We start from the raw sequence: 24,775 nt of genomic DNA, 5'->3' as shown, positions 1-24,775 counted from the left end.
GGTCATAATGTTATGGCTGATTGGTGTATGTGCATATACTGTATAGTAACAAGAAGATAACTGTAACAACAATAGTTAAAGTTTGACCTTCCAGACCATATATAACATGAAAAGTGCTGTACAGTGCTGGGGCATAGCGTATTCTTCCAGTAAATGTTAGCCAGTAGCTTCTGACGTCAGACTACATCTCGAGCTTGTGCCAGACAACATTACTGTAATTTGTCAATGCAGTTCCCTCTGAAATCAATGCATTGTATGAGAGGAGCATTGTATCCAGCCAGAGACGGCTTACAGATGCCCCGGTTGATTCCTGGAATGAACTGAAGATCATAAACACATGCCCGCTCCCTTACACCAGGATACACGTTTAAAGGAACTCGTTAGGGAAGCTGTCTGAAGTTTTGTACATGGAAAGTATGCATAATCTTTGGCCATGTAGAACGAATTCATAAATATAAAACCCGCAGCACTTACAGTACTGATATGCTCCAAAAATATATTTATTTCAGCAAATTCTTAAAGATCTTGTTTTGGAGGGGGCATATATGCATGTGTGCAGGTATTATTTTCTATTTATGAACTTTATTTTTACCCAGCACCTCATAAGATGTGGGATGTGTGTATGGTTTCACATTTTTCAGCATTTAAAACTAATTTACAACCAATACCTAACCTGGAATGAATCACACAGGTCAGGGCTGATCAATGTATTATTAAGCATCCTTCTGATCATAAGTCAATAGAGACCAGTAGAGTATCACTTCGTCTGCTTTAGAGGCAGGGATTTTACAAAGGTTCAAAGCCCAACAGGCAGTTTCCTACTTTCATAACCTACTACACATGACAAGCACAACCTTTTCATTTCTAATGCCACCGAACAACTGCTTTCCAGAAGCGGAAAAGGACTCCTAATTTTAACTCTGACCACGCGATCGTAAACAACGAAGTCCAGAGTTTTTACATTTGTTCTTTAAATAAATCATTTAAACGCATACTGGTTTGAAACTTCTCTTCAATCAATGGGAATAATTATTTTCTATTTTTAACCATGCCATTTAGGTGAGAGAGGGGGTGTAGTTAAAATTAAATTGTTTCATCCAGCAATCCGTATCAATGCCGATATCCGAACACTAATACAATCTCATACCTCAGGTTTAGAATATAATTTCACAATTTTAAGAGTGGCTCGAATACACTGCCTCCCAAATCCGTCCTCTGGGCTCACCTACCAGTCTACGGTTTTGATCTAATCAGCACCTAATATTATGATTTGTTTAAAAATATATAGGCTTTTAATTTAGTATACAGCAAATGAGAGATTAAGAAAATTACAGTAAGGTAAACCTGTATCATTCTGACTTTGGTTTCTACAGTATATAACTGTCAAACATTGTACCTACAAGTCCTAATAATTCAGGGAACACGTGCACCACTTTGAGCTGCTTTGCATTCTGTGCCAGGCTGCCACTCCTGCCCTCGTGAGGCCGTCATTGAAGGGACCTGTTTAGCGGACGGCTGCTCATTCCCAGAGGAGGTCATTAACCTGACTTCATTCAGCAGTGTTTTTTATAGGCAAGTGGGAAGTGTAGTAGGGCAGGTTTGTCTCAGAATATATATAAGCTGAAGGTCAGCCTGTGTCTCCGCTCCCTGTCCGTTTTTTAATGCTGCTCCATTTTTATTATGCAGATCCTGGGCCAACGTGCATTGTCAGGCATCGATCGTGGAGTCACCTTGATCTCCCAGACCTCAACTGCTTTCTAAAATAAATCAATTATCCTGTCATTGTCACCAGGGATGTTGCTTTTACAGGAGGAGTGCTCGAGAGCCACGCACCAGCCATGGCATATGCAAGGCGGTTACATTTTATAATTTGTGAGGAAATAAAAAGAACGGTGACAAACGAAAGGCTGAGCTTTGTCTATAGTTGTGATTCATTTTTCCCATCTATGAAAATGAAATGCCATTCGTGCCCTGCCGGGTGTATAAAGACATCCTTTTTCGAGTTTGTTTTAAAGTCATATTTTCCAATGCTGTGGTTAGCGCCCTTTATGAGGAACAAATGTTTGGCAGCATCAGTAAAGGTATGATTACTCCATTTCTCGGTCCTGTCTGCTAATCTGTTCTGTCAGGTTGTTGCTCAAGGAGGGAACTTCCTATTGTCACAGAATGGGATCGCCAGTTGCTAAACCGCTAATTAGGAACAATATCGAGCTGACAGACACCGTGGGGCTGTTATCGAGCATAAATGTTTGGCAGTGACGTTTGCTAATTCCATCCTTCAAACGTCTGTACAGAGCTGCTGTATCAAAAAACGCCAATAGCTATTTGAGGATCCAAGATGTGAATTCCAGCTCGCCAGATTTCCAGTCTCCTAAAGGTTGGTGTAATAAGGATCCAAAAATCTACTGCCCTAGAACTGTCAGGGGCTGAATAGGAATTTCTTCTATTTTTGCTGCTGCTTACTTTTTGAATTTACGGAAGCAGCCCAGCCTACTCAAGACAGCTGAATTCAAATCTTTTCCTGACTGTACTAGTCACACTGGTGCTCAGCTTTGTGTAAATGGTCAAATCATAGCCACTGAGAAAGGCGTCCACTTCACCATAGCACTCCACCAAGGCTGCTGGTGTATTCAATTAAATAGAGCACCACTTTGGTAAATTCAATCATTTCATTCTCTGTGTAGACAATATAATTTCTGCTTCAGAGCTTGGGGGCCATATGCAACTAACTAACTAGCCCTGGGTGAGTCTTGCACGGATATTTATTTATTTTAAATTGCAATTGTGCTGCGAATGTTGTCTTCCTGGTGATTGAAGATACTTTCTTGAGACTGAGGCTTGTTGGTGATGGACAGCTTTTTGTAGCCTTTCAAGACACCAAACCAAATCGGAAGCTGCACTTAGAAAACTGTTAATAATGAGAGAACTAAAGCAATCTCATGATAAACCTTGAAAGGTTACACTTTTGCTAATACTGGCCCCATTCAGCCACGTTTCCAGAGTACTATTGCTCATATGTGTCTTATCTGGGTATCCTTAGTCAACCAACCTGTTTGCAAATTATTTTAGAATAATAAAACTCATTTCAATTTCCCATTAAATAATAATAATAATAATAATAATAATAATAATAATAATAATAATAATAATAATAATAATAAACTTCAGGAACAAAACCTCGGAGATTACATTCAGTATCAATCACTGCTCACTTGCTGCAGCTTGGGAAAACAACTTGGATGCATTCATCCAAAATCAAAAGATAATTTTCCCCCCCAACCGGGAAAAATTAATTCCACAAAAGATTTCCCGGAAAGCTAGAGAGAGATTTATTTTGAATACATTTCCCTAGGAATTAATATGCAATAATGTTGTATTTGTTGTGGATACTTAAAGGCTTATCACTGCCCCATATAGATCCCGGTTCAATTTAATCTAAATCCCTTCTAATCTGTTCTTCGCAATTCCACTGTGTTTGTCACTGTTGTTTATCCAAATTGTTTTCTCTGCCCCACTGCTGGGAGCAGAACTTAATGCTTTCAGGTAGAGGAAGAGAAGCGAGATCTAATCAGTGATACCAGGACCAGTCCGGTGTTGCTTCTCAATTATAGCCTCTCGAGACCACATCATTCAATTGCATCCTTACCCATAAAACAGAAATGGCCAAAAAACAGTTGCTAATGGATACAATGGAACCAGCATCACAGAACTCTGGGATTAATTTAGCTAATGAGTGTTGAACAAATGGTACATTAGAAATAGCAGAATTGAAAAGAACCTCATCAATTTAAAATCATCTATTGTTGACATACAAAGGCTTCAAGTTCTTCATCTCCAATATGATTGTTTCACTTTGTGTTGCCCTCAAAGCGATGGAAAACTGCAACACAATGTAATCCAACGTCATTGGTCGCAACGTTTTTCTTTTTTTTTCCTCTCTGAAAACCAAAAAACATATAACAACAGATTATCTTTTGATGCAGGTATTAATTTAAAGGCACAGCTGTTCCCATATTCCAGTTGTATTACATTAATGGATATTTGTTTGTCAGACAGTGAAAATGGTACTACTGACACATCAGAGTAAATGCTTCTGAAAATGTCACCAGATTTTTTATGATTTTGCATTATTTTTAACTTCACTTCCTATAAACTTCCTGGGTCATTCCCAGAGGAGGTCATGTACGTGTTGCTATATAGGCATTATCATGATCATCATAATATATATAGTTGACTTTGATTTAAGCTGCACATTTTTGAAGCATGTGATTTTTATATGCAATTATATGAGACATGTATTCGATTTGCTCATAATGATCTTACGATTTAAATATTTGCCCATATCTGTTCAAAGTCGCCCCGAGAACAACTGTATTTCATGTTCGGGCACGTGGACATACTGCTTCCTACAAAAACTTGCTAAAATATTCCATGTTGTGAGGGTCCTGTAGGTCCTCAATGGAATGGCTCAGCTGGTTTCCCAAAGCTAAATATCTGTGAAGTGTTTTTTCCCATCCAGTATCATTAGTTTCCAGTGGCTGCCGACCTCAGGCAGCTGCTCCCATCTCACTCTCTTTAGAGGGCAGTTCCCTCATAAGGCCGCCTGGGCAGGTCTGTCATTAAATTAAAATTTCCATGTGAGCCCTTGCCTCATTCTATTAAAGGACGTTTAATTGCTACTTTCTGATCAAACCAGTTAGTTCTGTTTATTTTATTTTATTTTTATGGGCAGCATGTATATATCCTATATCCTATATATTACACCCTATTCCAGAAGAAGTGTGAGGGGGATGCAAATGGACATTGCACAGATGTTTCTCATTCATTAGAATTGAGGCTAGTGCAACACCGATAGCGTTCCTATTGGTATTTCCTGTCTGGTTTTTAACTAACAAATTGTCCTTGGGGTTGTGAGGTCCCACCAAGGAGAGGTGAGGCCTTGGCAGGGGGCCTGGGGGGGGTACATATTTGTCTCCCCTGAAATGGAAAGTCCCGTCCCAAAGGAAGCAGGAGAAGGGTTGGTGGGGTGGGGGTCGTTGTTTAGCCTTGAGGAAGACTGAATGTTTAAGCTAAGATTTTATAATATATTGGACAAGTACTTTGATTAAATTGTCTTTTACATCTTAACACACAAATCCATGTTTCCTGCGTTATTATTTTATTCTAATTTAGTAATTATAATATATATACACACATACACATACACACATTTGTGTTCATTGCAGCCCAAAGTATATATAGTTTTTCATTTTATTTTGCCCTGACCCTGTCTAATGACATCATGTGACATATTTATACATAGGCTTCATCTGCAGATTCGACACTGGCGCTGCAGTCTGTTACTGGCATGGCTAGCGTATGAAAAATTCCACACATGGAAAGATGGAAAATTACTTGTGGTTTCCTGGATGCTGTCGGGTAGGCCTGGTGCCATTGTGGGATGTGAAGGAAATAGAATTGGCTGAGTTTGCAGAATTTTTGCTTTTTTTTATTCCCTCTCTCGCTCTAAACATACAAAAATGAATGCTAAAGTAAAGATGGAAGGTGGGGCCAGTTTGTGAGAATAACTATGAGAAATATACCAAGAATCCTTTTATTTAAGTCTTTGGGTTTTTGAGAATGGGATTGCACCATGTGACCCCTGACCCCATGGTGTGTATCATATTTTGGTAGTGGTAGCAGTAGTGGTTAAGTTATATAGTATTGATACACATCCCATACCCCAAAAAGACTCCTCAATTTAAGTTATTTTTGGGGTAGCGGGCTTATCCTCTACTGGGTAGATCTGTGTGGGGCGTTTTGGCACAGTCCGAATCCCAAGCGGGGGGCTCCGACCTGCACATGCTACAAACACATTAAGCTTGGGATTAATTAAAGCGGCCATCAGCTTCCAATTTATAGCAACTTCTAATGCTCTAGCAGTACCATAAAACACTAGTAATAATATTTTCTTGTCATTTAATGCATATGGAAGTGTGTGCATGTGACTCTGACTAAATACAAGTATTGGCAACTCAAATCTGAGAAGTGCCCTTTCACTTTAAGAAATTATAAAAGAATAATAATAATCTTGAAGGAATTAGCTTCTTACACAAAACAGTGACATTCTGAGAGGTGGCATTTTGTCTTTCAGTTGTCTTTTTTTCTTTTTTCTTTTTTTACTTTGAAAGATTCTGTGCAGGGATTTGTAACTTAAGTGGAAGTGAAGGAATTCTTAGAAGTCTTGAAAGGAAATGGTGGCTAATTACAAGAGGACTGGCACAGTCTGTGTGAGGTACAACAAAGACTGCCAGGTTGGTCCGGGCCTCAGCTGTCAATGCATGAAGAAAAGGGAATAGCTTGCCTTAGTGGAGGTTTAATGAGGCAGGAAGGCACCCTGCACACTGGAGTTAGTTTGATGTCCTGGAAGCGCATTACAATTTACACAGATACGGAATTTGTTTGTCTGGTTTTATTGTCGTTATTATCATTCTGATTAGTCTTTTGGTTATCGGGTATAACTAGATATGTTAACTAGGGATATTGTACCAAATTAGTAGTAGATATTAGTCTCAATATCCATGTGATAATCTGTAAGGCCTCCATCATTCTGGTTTCTTTTTGAATATTAATGTTTCCACAAAATTGTCAAGCATTTATGGATAATCACTAGTTTGTCAAGTTTTGATTATAAGCCAAACAACATCATGCTTCAAGATAACACCTTTTCTCCCAGAGGATCATATTGAGATGCACCTCAGTCATGTCTTTCCATTGGGTTTCAAATTAACCAACTTGTGGCCGGTTTGATAAAGGATTTACTATACCTTCCTGACAACTGACCAGAGCCACAATTCTGGCCACAGCTGCCAATGCTGAGTGAAGCCCAATGTGCAACTGAAACATGCTTACAAAATCAAAGATGATTAAATAACCTGGCTTTAAACACAAAGCTCCCACAATCAGTGTGATGGAGTTGTTCTACAGTCAAGGATCAGACTCCCTCTGTTGGCTTTCTGGCCTCATTATAGCTAGGTTTCTATTTTGTTTTATGTGTACCCCTTCAATTAATGTGGCACGGAGTTAGTGTACGTGTTGCGCTTTTGTTTAATCAGAGGTTCACTGCAGATTCAGCATTTCGTTTGGCAGGCCGCCTGCTGATGTTGTAAGTGACCACAGTTGGCCAGAGCCCGCCTTGGCATTCATATTTTCCACTGAGTTATACCACCTGCATGGATCCACTTGGGAGGTGATGATCAAAAATACAAGACTTGGCATGTTTTTGATACTTAAATCTCTGGAGTTCTGTTTTCTATACCAACTCCTATTTGGAATGCTTCCTTTTGCTGATGCTAAATTAAAGTTTATTGAAAAAATCCTGCATTTCCAAAGGCCCCCAAATGCTGTGATTCCTCCAGCAATTGGAGTTGCAATTGCATCTGTGATCAGATGTAAAGGAATATTAAATGTCTTTATTTTGTCAGTGCTAAGATAATCAGTGGATTGATTTCCTTTGAACAAGGATAGAATCACACGTTATGCAACTTGAGCTTCTGAAAAAGCAATGTACATCTTGCCTTTTTTTTGGTAAAGGATTTATTTTAAATATATTTTAAAAATATGTACACATGCGTCATAACAAAAGATAATTTAGCAGTTTTACAACAATCGCGTGAGGTCCCCAAGAGATGATCCTTTCAGCTAAATGAGCTTTAAGCATTCTTGTATAGAAGACAAGACGTCATTTTCCATGTCTTTGTTACGTCACCTGAAGCAGGCATGAGCAACACTGTTTGAGAACAAGGATACTCTGCTTTCTTTCTCTCCTAGCAATTGAACCGAATGGTTAAGATGCCGTTGTGCACTGTAGCTTAGGCACCAAGGTTAGCAATGTTCTTCAGTGGTCGAGCAGCATACCAGTGAAATGAAAACCACTTAAACTGGGATCAGGCCAGAGAGACACCTTTGATTCTGAATTCACCTTTAACTTCTCCCATTAATCAAGACTGTCATTATGAGCTGTCTGGACTGACCCCTGCTCTGGAAGGTTGAAGGGGTTATATAAAGTAAATTAAAACTCTTTGTGATGTGTTCTGCCCTGAAAATAAAGCTAATTTATTGGCCTACTGAAAGGAAAACCATATTGAGCAGTAACAGTAGCTAGATAGCTTTATTATTATTATTATTATTATTATTATTATTATTATTATTATTATTATTATTATTAATAATAATAATAATAATAATAATAATAATAATAATAATAATCTAAAATCAGGAGTAGCTTGGAAACTGTGTAAATAAATAAATAAATAAAAACCTTACTCTCAGTGAAAATCTATGAATGTGATTTGAATCCCAGTCAGATGGTGTTTCCTTTTCCTAAATGCTTTTAACATGCACACATGGAAGCACCTGATTTTTATCTACAGGCTTTCTGTTCAGCTCACATATCTCCACCAGATCCCAACAACTCTGGTTGTGTTAGTTTAAATCCAGGTACAAGCTTGTTTGTAATAAAAAAGCTAATTACACCGAGATCCCGGGCACATTTATTATAAAAGCCGCAGAAATGAATCCAGAGTTGTCACAACAGACTTGCTAATGTAAGGCAGACATTGACATTTCCTGGATTTGTGTGTGTGTGTGTGTGTCAGAATTCTTGCTATTGTAATAGAAGGCAGGTGGTGTTTAATGCTGCGAGTGTTTTCCCATGGCTTTTTCATGGGTTACTTAGGTTTAATAGATTCAGGCTGGACACCTCAAAGTATTTTCTTGGGTCATTTTTTGATGGAACCAAATAAACTATATATATATATATATATATATATATATATATATATATATATATATATATACACATTACTACAATTAATTGAATTATAGTTGTTAATCAATCATGTAAAAGAATGTCACTACATACTGTATACACTGCATAAGCCTTTTCACACTGTGTGAGAGTAGATTGTTTTGGATGATATTACATGGGAGCAATTTGTTTAATTTGGGTCTATGGAGCAGATTCAGCATTCACCATTGAGTGCCTAAAGATCTATATGAAACAGCATTTAAAGCTGAATAAGGTTTCTGCTGTCATAAGAAGGTAATAGTTTATCTTCCTGTCAGTGAGTTATATTTGCCTATGTACTGTATACAGTGCATCCGGAAAGTATTCACAGCGCTTCACTTTTTCCACATTTTGTTATGTTACAGCTTTTAAATTAAATTCATTATTTTCCTCAAAATTCTACAAACCATACCCCATAATGACAACGTGAAAGAAATTTGTTTGAAATCTTTGCAAATGTATTAAAAATAAAAAACAATAAAGCACATGTACATAAGTATTCACAGCCTTTGCCATGACACTCAAAATTGAGCTCAGGTGCATCCTGTTTCCACTGATCATCCTTGAGATGTTTCTACAACTTGATTGGAGTCCACCTGTGGTAAATTCAGTTGATTGGACATGATTTGGAAAGGCACACACCTGTCTATATAAGGTCCCACAGTTAACAGTGCATGTCAGAGCACAAACCAAGCCATGAAGTCCAAGGAATTGTCTGTAGACCTCTGAGACAGGATTGTATTGAGGCACAGATCTGGGGAAAGGTACAGAAAAATGTCTGCAGTATTGAAGGTCCCAATGAGCACAGTGGCCTCCATTATCCTTAAATGGAAGAAGTTTGGAACCACCAGGACTCTTCCTAGAGCTGGCCGCTCGGCCAAACTGAGCGATCGGGGAGAAGGGCGTTAGTCAGGAAGTTGACCAAGAACCCGATGGTCACTCTGACAGAGCTCCAGCATGTCTCTGTGGAGATAGAAGAACAACCATCTCTGCAGCACTCCACCAATCAGGTCTGTATGGTAGAATGGCCAGACGGAAGCCACTCCTCAGTAAAAGGCACATGACAGCCCTCCTGGAGTTTGCCAAAAGGCACCTGAAGGACTCTCAGACCATCAGAAACAAAATTCTCTGGTCTGATGAAACAAAGATTGAACTCCTGTCTGGAGGAAACCAGGCACCGCTCATCACCTGGCCAATACCATCCCTACAGTGAAGCATGGTGGTGGCAGCATCATGCTGTGGGGATGTTTTTCAGCGGCAGGAACTGGGAGACTAGTCAGGATCAACTGAAAGATGAATGCAGCAATGTACAGAGACATCCTTGATGAAAACCTGCTCCAGAGCGCTCTGGACTTCAGACTGAAGGAAAGGTTCATCTTCCAACAGCACAACGGCCCTAAGCACACAGCCAAGATAACAAAGGAGTGGCTACAGGACAACTCTGTGAATGTCCTTGAGTGGCCCAGCCAGAGCCCAGACTTGAACCCGATTGAACATCTCTGGAGAGATCTGAAATTGGCTGTGCACCGACGCTCCCCATCCAACCTGATGGAGCTTGAGAGGTCCTGCAAAGAAGAATGGGAGAAACTGCCCAAAAATAGGTGTGCCAAGCTTGTAGCATCATACTCAAAAGACTTGAGGCTGTAATTGGTGCCAAAGGATAGTCTTTTTTAATCCATTTTGGAATAAGGCTGTAACATAACAAAACGTGGAAAAAGTGAAGTGCTGTGAATACTTTCCGGATGCACTGTACAGTACAATTTGGGAGTTGTGGATTTAATGTTTTAAAATACTTTGCTTACACCTTAGATTTCAAAAGACTCTTTGAGGGATTTTTGTGTTTTCGATGTCAAAGGTGACATCTGCTTAGAGTATAGCTCTATTATTGTGGCAAGGAAGATCGAGTGATATTGGTTACAAACAGTTAGACATTTTTCTTACATTCCAAAGACATTCCTGCCCCTTTTGTACCAGAACGCTGAAACAAAACAAACAGTGAATTATACTTCATCCAATGTCAGATCTCCTGGATAAATGTCTTAAGTTCAAAACCACATCAGCTTTAGGATTTCTCAGGGACATCATGTTAATCAATCTTGCTGGAGTACAAGGGTAGTTATGAGTAAAAAAAATGACACCGTGACTTGAAATCGATTGAACATCTATTTATGTATGGGTTGTTCTTTTTTTATTTTTTCTGCCATTGAGAGTTACTGTGAAAATAAAAATGTCTACCGCGTGTAATATGTTGTATTCTAGCTGTGTTTACACATTGTCTGGAGTTTAGTAATCCTAACTAAATCAAATGCAATAATTGGCCGAGACAGGGGAAGGCAGACAGTCTAGCTTTACTTTAGACTAGACATTATTATTGGTAAAACAAATAAATCATAATCATAATAATAATAAAAATGAATTTCTGCTGGTGGCGTCTAAATAAAACAAGCAGTAAACCCCCACATTCCGCATAAACAACAAATAAATACGTTGCTGAGTTAATGGAGTCCAATGGAGCGTATCACTGATGGGAAAGGATGATGAACGGTTCTGCTATGTACATTTCTTTCCACTTCAGAAGAAATATTTACCACATGTAATGCTTCTTGGGAATCTATGGTCAGAAAATGTATACCATTAGCTTCAGAGAGGCCTAAAAAAAAAAAAGCTGTCTTTCCATTCTGCCATGCAAGTCTGGTAATGGCCGTCACCTTGCAGCACTCTGATTGGCTCTCGGCTGTAACATCCACTCCCTGAAACCTGTCAAATTCAAGTTGCATATTGTATTAATTACAAGTGAAGCCAAAAAAAACTGAAATCAAGATCGATAGTTTTTATCATAGCTTAATAAATTCTAATAAAGTTATTGGAAGGATTTAAAAGAGAATGGGTTTTACTCAAGTGTCTCTATCACTGTTTTGATGTTGTTGTTTTGTAGTGTTTTTGTTCTTTGTTAAAGAAGATTAACACTCCGTCTAAGTGGCCAAAGCAAATAAACAGCTCGGGAATTGAAAGCAACCTTTGTTATGTTGATTGTTGTTGTTTTTTTTAAGCCCCATTAGCTATTGTTGCCTTTGTTTCTGAAACATAGCCACAGTCTGCTGGGGGTGGGACTGGTTTGCTTACACATCGCTGAGACTGATCGAAATGCCCGAGGCAATGGAGGGGGCTTCTGAGATCAACTCGCAAATGTATCACCATTCTGGCGCCATTTCTAGTGGACAACACTTATGTGACTGTTCAATCTCTTTATCTGCCTAGTGCAAATTCAGTTGTTGTTTTTCGGTCATAGTCATGTGATTTCATATTCTATCTCTAGCAGATGTGATGCCCACTGAAAGATCACGCAACTCATGTACTCTTGACAGAAAATGTGTCATGTCAGAAGATCAGTAGTATTTACCTCTTGTTTAAGTCTTTATAGAGAGGAACAATAAACACAAAAAAACTATTTGAACATGTTGTCACAACACCTATTCATAAATGTCATGTTTTGTACATGAATTATGATTGTTTTTTCTCCCCATGCAATGGAAGGAGCTCTTGTAGTCACAGAATAATGACTGCAGTATTAATATTCAGCTTGTTTAAGTCTCTTAAAGCCTGACTTAACACCTCATATCAACTCTTACCCAATTAGTTCTAGTGACTTTTACTGCTCCTTGACATTAGAACGCACGCTTTGAAACGACCCCTTCAGATATCATTAATTTTATTCTTTTTTTTTTTTTTTTTTGATACCTGCAGCGGGGCTTTAAGGTCACCATCATCAAGTCCTAGGTGTATTTTTCACTTCTTTTTCAAATGCTGGGGATTAGGGAAATTCCACCGGGGCTGATAATGGGTGGGGGGGAGGATTCTGACAGAAAAGCTGCCAGGAGCAATACTGTTTAGACTCTCTTGGTTCTTTGTTGAATTCTGACTACAGACAGAACCTAACAGCCCACGCCTCCTAGTATGAGGTAAATTCGGATAGTCTTTTAAGCAAGTGGCAGCCACACTTGAGATTTACAATGCCAAAGGAAATATACTTCGTTTAGAGACGCATGAAGTCTATGAAACACACATCCACTGGGTTTTGTCTGCTTGGCCTTTCTATGCCCTCGTTCCAGCAGCCTCTTGATGGACACATCGAACATCGCACAATGTAAGTATGGCCTTAACAGGAGATTATTTTTTGGATCTCCAGGATTCTTCCTTCCTTTTTTCTTCCATACTTAGTGCTTCAAAGAGGAAGAGTGATTTTTCTCTTGCTTGTTATTGCTGTCCTTTCTGGAGATACTGTGGGTCTGTGTAATATGCCTGCACATTTCTCGGTGACTAATTGGGGTTAAAAGGAAATGTAAAAAAAAATGAAAAAGGAGGATACCTAATATGAGCACACAGCAGAGGATGGCTGTGAAGATGATCAGCTGGGACACAATATGCCAACCCTGATGGCTGTACTGAAAAGGAAAACAAGAACAAAACCTCAAGCTTAAATGGAGGCGACCTTGAAAGAGTGCCTTCACCAGTGATAGAAGAGAAGAAATCGAAATGTAGCTTTTAAACCGTGGGGTGCTCTGTGCAGCCCAATTCAGGAATGTGTCCAAGAAGCGAACTGTAATGCTTTTTGATTGAATGAGACAGGTTGCTCAGACAGAACACCTGAGTGTGCAATTTCTGCCTCTTGGGTGCCAATGCAGAAAGATTTGAACAAGTGAGGCTGAAAATAGAAACCAGCTCATAGCCAGTCAAAGTTGTCATTATGTGGCCTTGCAGGGGTCGGCAAACAGTTCAGCTCTGTGAGTGAGAGGCTCCTTTAGAGGCAAATGTGCTGTTCATGCCATTTACATGACCTAGGATACACTTGATTATTTGTATCAAAAGGAATTGTGTGTACAAGGTGCAATCACGTAGCTTTTGTGTTGGACCAATCTGTATGAGTTTGGTTTTGTGATACTGCTTTATTACTGTCGAGTGTATGATTAAAATCTAATTGTACCACCATTAATTTATTCGCAAGGATATCTTAATCAATTGTGCACATTTCAAATTCTTTTAAAAATGAGGTCAGCCCTAAGTACCTCGTATGTGGGTAGAGGAGGAAAAATGACATGAAAGAAAATGAAACTGTTATGATATTCAAGTGCATTATATACTCCACAGCCATTCCAGTCCTTCAAACTCCCCTGTTCATTCATTGTGTAAATGTCAAAATATCTTCTTTTTCTCCCCCTGAAAATTATGCACATATTCAAAATGGCATGTTTGGTTAAGGCGCAAGTCAGTGTTTGCATTTTGTGTCCCTTTGTCCTTGAATGTGGAGGTCAGACTTCCGAACTCTAGTGTGGGCCTATGGAGTTTTGTTTTTCTTTTTTTTGTAGGCAGACAAAGCCCAAGAGAATTTGAAAAACGATATAGATATCGTAGTGGAATAATGTCCTCAAAGAATCTGTAGTGAATTTATATACATATTTATGAAGCCTCTGGAAAAAAATGTGCTCCTCCTACACTCTGATGCAAATATGACTGCATTTGTTAACAAGATAACCAGATCGATCTGAACTGTCTTTACAAAAACAGGCTTTGATGTGTGCTTGAAGCTGAACATATCTATTTGACCATAGCTAGGTAAATGTTTGTAACAGACCTTAGAGACGTAACTCTGCCTATAGTGCTGAACCACGTCTTATGTGCAGTTAGCATACAGTGAATATTTCAATATGAAAAGTAAAGGTCATTTACAGTATCAAGTAGCTGGATTCGCTCTCCTCTTTTTCGTCTCTTGGGGCAGGGCAGTTTTCCCACAGTTCATCATTTTAAAAGCATCTTAGATACTCTTACAAGGCAGTCCAACCTCTGGAGTCCTAGAGGAAACAGTTATGCAGCCAGATGCAGAAACGATGACAGTTATCGTCCATTACAGCCAAATTCAGGACGGTAGGTGGGCCAATGGTAGGTAGATGGATGTCATCCCTTTATGTCAGAGCTGTTCGATTGCCTGTTGACGGCAGTGGAGATCAGAGTTGACATAATGGTCAGGGAATAGGGCTTATAAAAAAATGACTATGACAGGAGCTCTCCGTGCGCAGAGGCATGGCAGTCGCTTGGCAGATGCTGAAGGTGACTCACCAGTGAAGAGAACAGACAGAGTTGCACAAACTGCACATCTCTTCTAGTATTCTCCTGTAAACAGACACAAATGAGTGGGCCATTTGGCAGACGGCACAAATGCGATTATCCACATTCCAGTTGCTTTTCCAGATCATCCCAGAACTACTCTGCACGTTACATTGCCTCAAGGTCCACCTACAAGTCATCTTTGTTTGTGTGGGACGGGGTATAACCTTGCCCTTGATGTTTGCAGACAATTCCTGTCTACCTGATACCCAGTCCATGTTGAACAGATCTCCAAGGATGGTCTGTCTTCAATTTACCAATTGCTCTGTGCATTGAAGAAATGAGAAGACAGGTTGATTTATCATGAGATGTGGTGTTTTGGACTCTAATTTGCAGTTGGGCCAAGATGATAGCCTAGAATTTTGTCATGGTCTACCTTTTGTTATCATAAATAGTCTAGGATTAATTCTGTCAAGGAGTTCATAGGATTGTGTAAGCTCTCCTGCCCGTATATCTCTCTTGTTATGTGTATAGTTTGACACCAGCTCAAATATGAGAATGTGATGGAACATACCAACATTTGGCATTAAGTTTTTCGCCTACAACAAAAAAAATGTTTGTGCTCATTTTGGTCAGTTTGTAGTGGGTTAGAATACAAGCATTAGTCTGAATCATGACACTGTTAAAAAGAACAATGTTGATACACAGTGTTGTCAAGGTTTCCAGAATTGTTTTAACTGATGCCTGGGCAGATGTTCTTGTTGGTGAAATGAAAAAGCCTTGTTCATCGTAAATTGTAAGAGGTTGGCACTAGATACAAAGCCATTTACTTTGGACATTGCTAGTGCACTCCAGTACTAAGTGCTTCCCTTGAGTAGCATCAGCAAATCTGTCTTAACATACAAATGAAAATGCATGTATATGTTCATAAAATCGATTTCAGGACTTAAGAGATTAAATAACTATTTACTATGGATTTTAAAAATCTGAGTTACTTTTATGAAGAACAAATACAATATGTTATTTGATGTATTTGAGAGAGAGAGAGAGAGAGAGTGATTTACAATCAGCTAGATAAGAGCTGGAGGGGCTAAGATAATATACTTAAAAACTGGCACTTCTGAATTAAATCTCTGATACCCCATGCATGCTCGGCATTATATTTAATATCTGAAAAGACTGTCTTTCTGCATGGGCTGGCAGTCTTTACTGGTAGAAAGTATTTATTTATGCAGCGAGAGTACAGTGTGGTCAGGGAGTGTGCATTCTTCCCTCTGATATATTTAACCAGCTCCTGACCTGAGATGAGGTGTTATTCTTGAAATTCTCAAGTGAGGGAAATTTTTAGCCTTGACCTTTCAACTATGACCTATAAACAGAGACTCCAGGGTATGTTCCCACTGCTTCTGCTGATCTTTCCCTCGGCCGTCTTTTTCTTTTCTCACCGTCGACTCTCATTCTTTGGCAGATGAGACTTTTTTTTCTTGCAAATATTCTGAACTTGTGAGATGTGAAACTGATCTTTCTGCAGCAGTATCTTCATTTCCTGCTTTCCATTTTTTTTTTGGTATTTTTTTTTTTTTTTTGGTATGTTTAAATACTTTATTCAGATCTTGAAACACTTCATTCAAAAAACCCGGACGGAGACTGAATTGCCACTTTACTGTTCCTTGGTGACAATGGTTTAAATGTGTCCTCTAGTTGAAACTCTAGTTGGAGGGATATTTTTCACTCCAGGTTTGGTCATGCTACATAAGAGTAATCCTAGGAATTATGTACTGATTATGCTTATTTCCTAGTGTGAATGCAGGCTTTTGGGATTTTTCTTATCCTGCTTGACATTGTTCTCTGCTATCTTTGCATCTCAACGCACAACTGAGTATTATGAATTAACACCCCTCACTTCAGTGCACAGAAAGCAGTGTACTGTACAGACTTAAGTGTCAAAGTGGCACTACTTACAGAGGACATGGAAGGTTAATTCCCTGCAATGGCTGGTGCCATTTGTATAGTTGTTCTTTGTTTCAGATTAATTTTGCTAAACTTTTTAACATCTTTGCAGATATGTAGTTCATTTACAGAAGAAGTTAACTTTTTTTAGTTTAAAGAAAAACTGATTATGAACAAAAGCAGAATCTCTAACCAGAACCACTGGGCCAGATATACTTTACTATTTCTTGGCACACTAATCCTGGAATCTAATGCAGCTGTTTCTTGAAAGATCTTGGCGATAACACTGCCCTGGCAATTTGTTCCATTCATGCATCGCAAACGGTGTACAGAAATGTCTCGTATCTTCTGTCCTCAATCTATTCTAACTTCATTTCGAAGCTCTGAATCGGAAGCAGAATGGGAAAATTAATCTTAATTTATCCTGAGACGAAGCATGTTGTCGCTGAGGGGAAATGCAGGGCACTAGGACCTTGGAAGGTCATTGAAAACCCTGATTCCCAAAACACTGAGACTGATGGAAAGAAAACTCGGCATCTTAACTTAATAACTTGGAACATGAAGCAAATAGACCACAAAGGTGACTAGGATTACTTTTTTGGGCATAAGATATCAGTTCTGTCTTCCAATCTCAAGTTTTCAAACATCTGTTCAGGGTGTTGAAAATGTATAAATATGTTAGAATTGTGATATTCCACTAGGAAATTAAGTATAATTATAACAACAACTCATAATTACCATAACCATGCTGCAAATTGCTTATAAAAAATAAAGGTTTCCTATAAATACATTTTCACACTTAAAAAGGAGCATTTTAAAAGCGGATTAGATAAATTGGACGTGTAAACACAGTTACAATTTAGTTGATGTTTGTTTTTTATTACCAGTAGGATTGCAAAAAATATCTATGGTAATCCGTGCCTCTTCAGTGGTCTGTGGGTCATTGACCTCCTGATCTGTGCCAGGACAGCTGCAGAGTTTCTAATATGTTCTGTGGAGAGGGAGGATGGGAACATCTCGAAGTGATATGAATTACCTGACAGAGTATACTGTATTGAACAGGAATGGGTTATATCATAACTGAATACACTTAGCTCAATTGGATCTGTATTCTGTTTGTGTTGGAGGCTCTCATGGAACAAGTTTTACCTAAAGATAAAACAAAAAATAAAAATAATGTTAAGGACTATTTTGAAAGTGTCAGAAATACATCTTGGTGATTCATATGATTGCAAACGAATCAGCAACAAGAGTCAAGTGTAATCGCGTTTGCTTGGACTTGCTAGAGAGAGAGAGAGAGAGAGAGAGAGAGAGAGAGAGAGAGAGAGAGAGAGAGCCCCCAGCGCTCTGTGAACGCAATAGGCTGAAGTGGAAACTTCAAACAACTGCACATCTGGTCCCAGCCGAGACGGGTGCAGCGGGCTGTGCTGAAGGGAAGCCGCTGGTCTGTTTCTGGAGGAAACAAAGTGTGCAAAAATAGACCCAAATCCTGGAGAAATCATTCCAGGGAGATGCATTTGTTTTTCGGTAAGAGGTATTTCACGTCCTGCCCTCTGCCGGGGGGCGCAGCACCTTGAGCCAGGTGGAGGAGCGATCATTGCGGCAAGTTGAGAGCCATCCCTGGGAAGAATAGCGGATTTGTGGTGGGAAAAAAAAGGGGGGGATCGTTATGTTTCAGGATTTACAATGACAACCAAGAGAAAGTCCACGAAACTCCAGCTCAGGCGGTCTTTCAGTGAGCAGCTGAGGGACTCCACGTCCAAAGCTTGGGATTTACTGTGGAAAAATGTGAGAGAGCGACGACTTGCAGGTCAGTGTCCTAGTGGAAAAAACCGAGCCCTCCATTCAGAGTTGGTGCATGGCGAGTATTGCGTTTATTATGTATTTTCTTGCTCTATACAATTTTACTGGTTATATACTGATAGAAGGTCAGTCTATGCATGCTATTGATTCAGATGTCATTTTGGATGTGGGAGTTTTGTGATTAAAAGAGAGAGAGAGAGAACAAACATCCCGGTCCCTCACTTTGGCTTTATATTACTACACTGTAATTAATCCCAGTCGTTCATTAATTTGTTTAACCGTATTGATGAATGAAAGATCCATTGAAATATTGAAACCTTTTTAAATGAGCCAGGACCCACTGTTATTTTTACTTGTCAGATACAATGTCAACATTGCATTTCCTCTCCTGTGCAAAGCCGGTGCCGTGACATTGAGCGCCGTCCACGCAACTGGCTGCAGCTGGGAGCCAACGTCGCTGTTTATGCCTTTACAATAATAATGATTTCATGACAGCTGGCTCCTAGTCATGTTTTCCTCCCGTGAGTAACTTTAGCGTCAATCTGCCTAAAAGCAATTGGGAAAAGACAAAAAGAGTTGTGCATTATTAATATACTTGTTCTCATATTGTTTTTGCAATGCACGATTGTCACATATGACGTCAGTTAATACAATATATACGATACCCCTTGATAATTATAATTAGCTATAAAATCAAGTCCATACATAATATATGCATGGGTCATTATAGTAAACTAAACTTGTGGACTGCTTGTGCTTAGTCTGGAAGTTGGTTTCGGTTCAAGGGCCTGCAGTGTGTTTAGTTTGGGTCATGGCTTTAAAGACGTTTTTTTTTTTTTTTTTTTTTTTTTTTTGCGGGGGGCAAAGCAGGCAGGCGAAATCAGAGCTTCTTAAAGACATTGGCATGCAGACAGATCCATGCGCTGTCCCGTCCCCTAAACATCCTACTATGCAGTAATTAAAGTCCTATTTACTTAAGCTCATAGCTGTTAGCAGCTGCCAAAAACCTCATTCCCCACACTGTACCTCCACTGGCTGCTGTTTCCTTATCGCATGTTTACACGTCCCAGATTGTGTGGCTGGAGGTCACTTTGAGGAACCTCATAGATCTCCACCAGGCGTCAGAGAGCAGCATACCTCTGTAACAAGACGTTGCCACCTTTCAACATTGTGTCCTCAATAGCAGTTTGTATCTGGTGTCTGAAGTCCCTAGTTACAGTCCCTGTGCCACACTGATGGACACTGTGACAATGTTACATAACAGGTTTTAGGTTTTTAGTGGCACTGCAAACTGTGTAGTGTTCGAGGAAACACAAACACACACACACACACACACACACACACACACACATATATATATATATATTCATTACAATTTCATTACATTATGCATGTACGCATAATTGACATAATGGTTACAGGATAGATTGCTTAATTGATTTTAAGGGATCCCAAAATCACCTGAAGTGATGAAACATATACATAAATTGTCTCATTACTGAGTATGTGTAGTATGTGTACAATTAGTAAATTGGATAGAAATAAAACTTTACTAAAGCTGTTCTTTAATCATAAAGTAATCATAAGTAAATGAAAGTGTTATGTCACAGTGTTGCATACAGTAATGCATGTTTGTTGTGCCATTTTCTATCACAGTTTTGGAGGTTTTTAAATTTTGATTTTGTGTCTTCTGAAGAGGGGAATCGTGGATTAAAACCATTTTAGATGATACACTTATGTATTCCCTGGATTACTGTTTGTCATGGCTTTAAATATGATATATTTCACATTCACTGTGACGTGTAGAGAGCATTCTGTACTCTGTCATTTTGCATTCTATTGAGGTATCAAAGCCAATCCATTTTCAAAGAGTACATGCATCTTAGAAAACAAATGTCTGTTCTTGTGTCCTCTGCACAACCCTTTCTCTCAGTTCTCCATACAGAAGAAAGAGCTAAAGCAGACCTTTCTCTGGTATTCATCTTTCTGAATAATTTGTCATCCCACATGTTGTGGTATGTACATTAGTAGTTTGGGAGCAGTTACTGTATTGGAAATGTAGCATTTGATTAGAGATATCTAATGATTTTTCTTTTGGTCAAAATTGTGCATTTTGAAAAGATATCTGCCAGGGTTGTTCATTTATTAAAGTTTTTTCCTTTGCTGTTGAGTTATTTATGCAGCAGTGCATTATCTCTTCATACCTGCCTAACGTCTTAGATTTGCCATAAGTTACCACTAGGTGTCAGTCAATTCAAAACACAGTGATCCTGTGGGTACTCTTTTCTGCTAAATTTCAAATTTGTGAAATAGTTTTTACTTTGGCCCTGGTTTGCATGGCTGGAGGTAATTGTATGAAGACAGAAAGTCTGCTAAAATGATTCTGTATTTCAATGAGACCTGCAAAAACTCTCTAAAAGTTATACTGCTGCTAGTTTTATTTTTTAGCTGGTTTGCATTAATTGACATAGAGAATTAGGTATACACCATTTATTTGTGAGACTGGGGATTTTGTTTTTCAACACTTGAAAAGTAGGATATACCAACCACGTTCCTGCTTGATTTGAGCAAGATAATGACAAAACTGAAAGAATCACACTTATTGGCACTTTATTTTAATTCTAGCACTTTATATTGAAGATCCACAGCCCTGCAATCATAGCAGCTGAAGCAGGTTGTTCATCGCCAGCTGCAGGGTGTACGGTTGGGATTGCTGACATATTAATCCCACATTCTATTCCATATATGTATCCAGCGAGGTGCCACAGCTCTGGCAGCTAAGCCAAGGCCCTGTCCTGTTGTTTACATGCACATGAAACAATGGAGGACCGTATATGGATTAGTCAAATATAGCAGGATTGCACATAGGACTTCCTGAGACAGGTGGGACCTAACCTGGCTTGCCAACCTATGAAAGGGCTTTAGTTAATTGTAAAATGCCTTGTTTTTCCACATTCAGTCTGCTCTAGTGGCCTTTGCCCATTATAAGTAAATTGTGTCGCCTTCAGCATTTTACAAGCCTTGTAAAAATGGTGTCTGGGATCTATTGCAGGTGAAACACTGAGGTTCCTTTGATGCAAAGCCCCCCAAACCAGTGGGCACTCTGCAGGGAAGGAGCTGACCTAGATGGAAGAAAGCTTGCAGCATGAGTTTATAGATGCAAAATTGGGTCAGCACAAAGTCAACGCTGGCAGCCCCTGTTAACATGTAAAATTAGGAAAGGCATACGTTTCAGAACTCCTTGGAACAAATCCAGTGGAGAAGGCAGCCTTTTTCTTTTTTCCCAGAGTAATGCAGCTTTCTTTTGAAAATTTCAAGAGAATTCCTCAATGAAGTCCTCAGATCAATTAGCTGTGAGGAACTGGAGAAGCTTCAAAGAGCCTTACTGCCTTTTCATGTTCTTGGTTGTAGTTTGTTGAGGTTTGGGTTTTTTACATGTAATCAAATTTAGAATTTAGTTAACTAGAAAAAACACCATTACAAAGCTTTTATTTTGGCCTTTTCAAAGGAGAAGGATTAAAAGAATACTGGAATGTGCACGTATGTAGGTTTTGTGTTTTATGTCAGCATTAAAGCATCAGCCTTAATTTCATTTCAGGATCTAACTTGTGTCAAAGAACAGAAAGCGTTGGTTTAAGTTTAAATGTATCGCACTGCAGACCGGTCACTACCTGTGTTAGGTGTTTATGTAAATCACTGCCGTAGAAGAGCTCCCCTTTTACTGACTCGGCCCGGCCACCACAAAAGACCAGCCCACTTTGTTTGTGGCAGCCATTCAGTTGTGTAGCCTTCACCCTAAATTACTACTCCCCCTAACAAATGAAAAGACGAGACAAACACTAGGGTCTTAATTTAGCAGGGCAAACCCAACCCTCAATTACATCAGGACGGTGGTGCTCTGACACAGCTGCAGTATGTATTTCGGTGCATTGTGTAACGAAAAACCAGCACCAAAATCAAACTATTTATAACCAGTTTTGCAGTGAAGATGAGCAATCCTCATGATTTATGGGATTGGGGCTACAGACATCTGATTAATAAAACTAAATAAATAAATAAAACAAAATAAAGCACTGTGATTCCAGGTAAAAATAGAAACTTCCATCTTTAGCTTGTACTCACATTTACTATATATTATAATGCTATATGTCAGTTTGGTGAACAGTGCTGTATGAGTTATTAGTGATTTACGGCATGATTTTCAGTGAAGTTCCTTTAGTAGTACTGTACCCTGTGGTTTTCTTTCTCTATAACTAAAGCTAAGTAAAAATCTGACCCATGTTTTCTGAATGCATGTAAATCTCTGAATACGAATACTTGTTGGAACAGGCTTGATATGGTGGTGATAACTCATACAACATCCCCTCACTGGGACAAAACAGTTGCCTCCAAGACTGCCCTGCCATTAAAACACACTACAGTTGCACTTTGCACACTGTGGGTGACTCGAGTAACTATAACAGCCTTGTTTAGTTTATCTTTCAGTGCTTTATTAACCTATACATAAAGACAAGGATGTGATTATGAAATTGTGTCACATGAAATACAGGGGAGACTACTTTCTCCTTTCAAAACTAAATGTACAAATATTAATATAATAATAATAATAATAATAATAATAATAATAATAATAATAATAGCCAAAAAAATGTAATATTCCCCCTGGATTAAAATATAAGTATTCTATTAGACCCCAACACCCCCCCATGTAAATTCCTCTTTATAGAAATTGAATTTATTGAAAGTAAGTTGACTTCATTCTTGTCACTCTTTTTAATAAGAACATTCATAATATTTCCCCCCTAATTCTGGATATTAATTTCTATACAAATACAAATCGAAATCATTTCTGGCAATGTTCAAGAACACTTAAAGAGTTGTAAACTTCTTGTTTATTCTGTTTTGTCCCCCCGCCCCTTTTTGTTGTTTCATAGTGAGGAAGTGAAGAGCTTAAAATATGATCAGTTCAGTCCGTATCATGAGTGTCTACAAGTTTCCATGTTACTCTATCTAATGTCTTGGAAATAGTTGCTTGTTTTGACTAAATAATAGTTTGAGCTATAAAACAAATGATAGAAGTGTGTGTATTGATATTGGAGAATGATTAGAAAGGCAGAATATATAACAAGACTAACAAGACTATTAAAGCTAACTTTAATTGCATAAGCATCTCAAGCTTCCCTTGTAGCGTGGATCTGACACCTCCATTTATTAGCAGGGGCCTTGCGATAATTAGAAGCCTTTTCTCGTTGGTGTTATTTTGCGTTGTAACCGAGCCTGTACTCAGAACTGGGACTTTGATTGTGTCGCACCACCCCATACCTGAGCAAACAATTTTGAAATGAAAACAGCTCTTAAAAAAATACAACTGGCACCCTGGGAAAACAAGAGAGCAGTTTATTTAAAATGGCAGGTTTGACCAAAGTAAACCATTGAATTGTACCCTTTGTTTATTTCATCTCCATTAGTGCATGCCAGCTGTTGGGTAAGGCAAGATTTGTGTTTAATTTGGTCGTATGCCCACTTCTTCTCTTCAGATTTGTTGTAGTGTTTGTGCACTTCACAATTATAGAGTGTATTCCATTTCCTTAAATGTGTTTCTGATGGTCTGAAGGTTTTAATTGGGAGGTAGGCCCTATTCCATGCTGTTTTAGGGTGAAAACTCTTTAATAAGTCATCATGTGGTATTTTATTCCACCTACTGCCACTAGATTCTTTAGTAAAACCTACTGGAGCACACAATGTGTTTCTTGAGTTACACTCACTAGTAAATACACTCTTTGAAATCTTGAAATTTAAATGAACATTTGTTATGTACAGTGACACAAAAAATAGTTTATTATAATTAACTTTAAGATTATTTTTATTTATGTCCTCCAAAAAATCATTTGTGGGTTATATGAACAAGCTCCTTCATTGTATGTATTAATAAGCCAAATTGGTTTAGCCAGGTGCCTAATTTGTTGGTGCCTTAAATACAGTAAGAATGTATCCACACAAATACTGCAGTTACTCTGATTATATGTTCGAATGTCCACAAAGCTTGCCTGACTGAGCCTCTGAAACGATGGGAAAGTATTTCCCACTCGACTTCAG

At 38.7% G+C, this 24,775-nt stretch overlaps 1 protein-coding gene across 2 annotated transcripts in view; it reads left to right on the top strand.

Moving 5' to 3' along the window:
- stard13b (StAR related lipid transfer domain containing 13b) overlaps nucleotides 1–24,775 on the top strand; it is a 117,831-nt gene that overhangs the window by 47,749 nt on the left and 45,307 nt on the right. The window contains exon 1 of one of the 2 annotated variants that reach the window (XM_066699751.1): nucleotides 18,251–18,686. The exons of the other annotated variant lie outside the window; for it this stretch is intronic. Within the exon in view, the coding sequence (XP_066555848.1) occupies nucleotides 18,563–18,686 (124 nt within the window). The 5' untranslated portion in view covers nucleotides 18,251–18,562. Of the gene's footprint in view, nucleotides 1–18,250; nucleotides 18,687–24,775 lie in introns of those variants that run through there. 2 annotated transcript variants of the gene reach the window in all.

This window comes from Amia ocellicauda, chromosome 3 (genome assembly GCF_036373705.1).
Source record: "Amia ocellicauda isolate fAmiCal2 chromosome 3, fAmiCal2.hap1, whole genome shotgun sequence".
Classification (NCBI taxonomy): Eukaryota; Metazoa; Chordata; class Actinopteri; order Amiiformes; family Amiidae; genus Amia; species Amia ocellicauda.
This window is presented reverse-complemented; position numbering and strand designations above follow the sequence as displayed.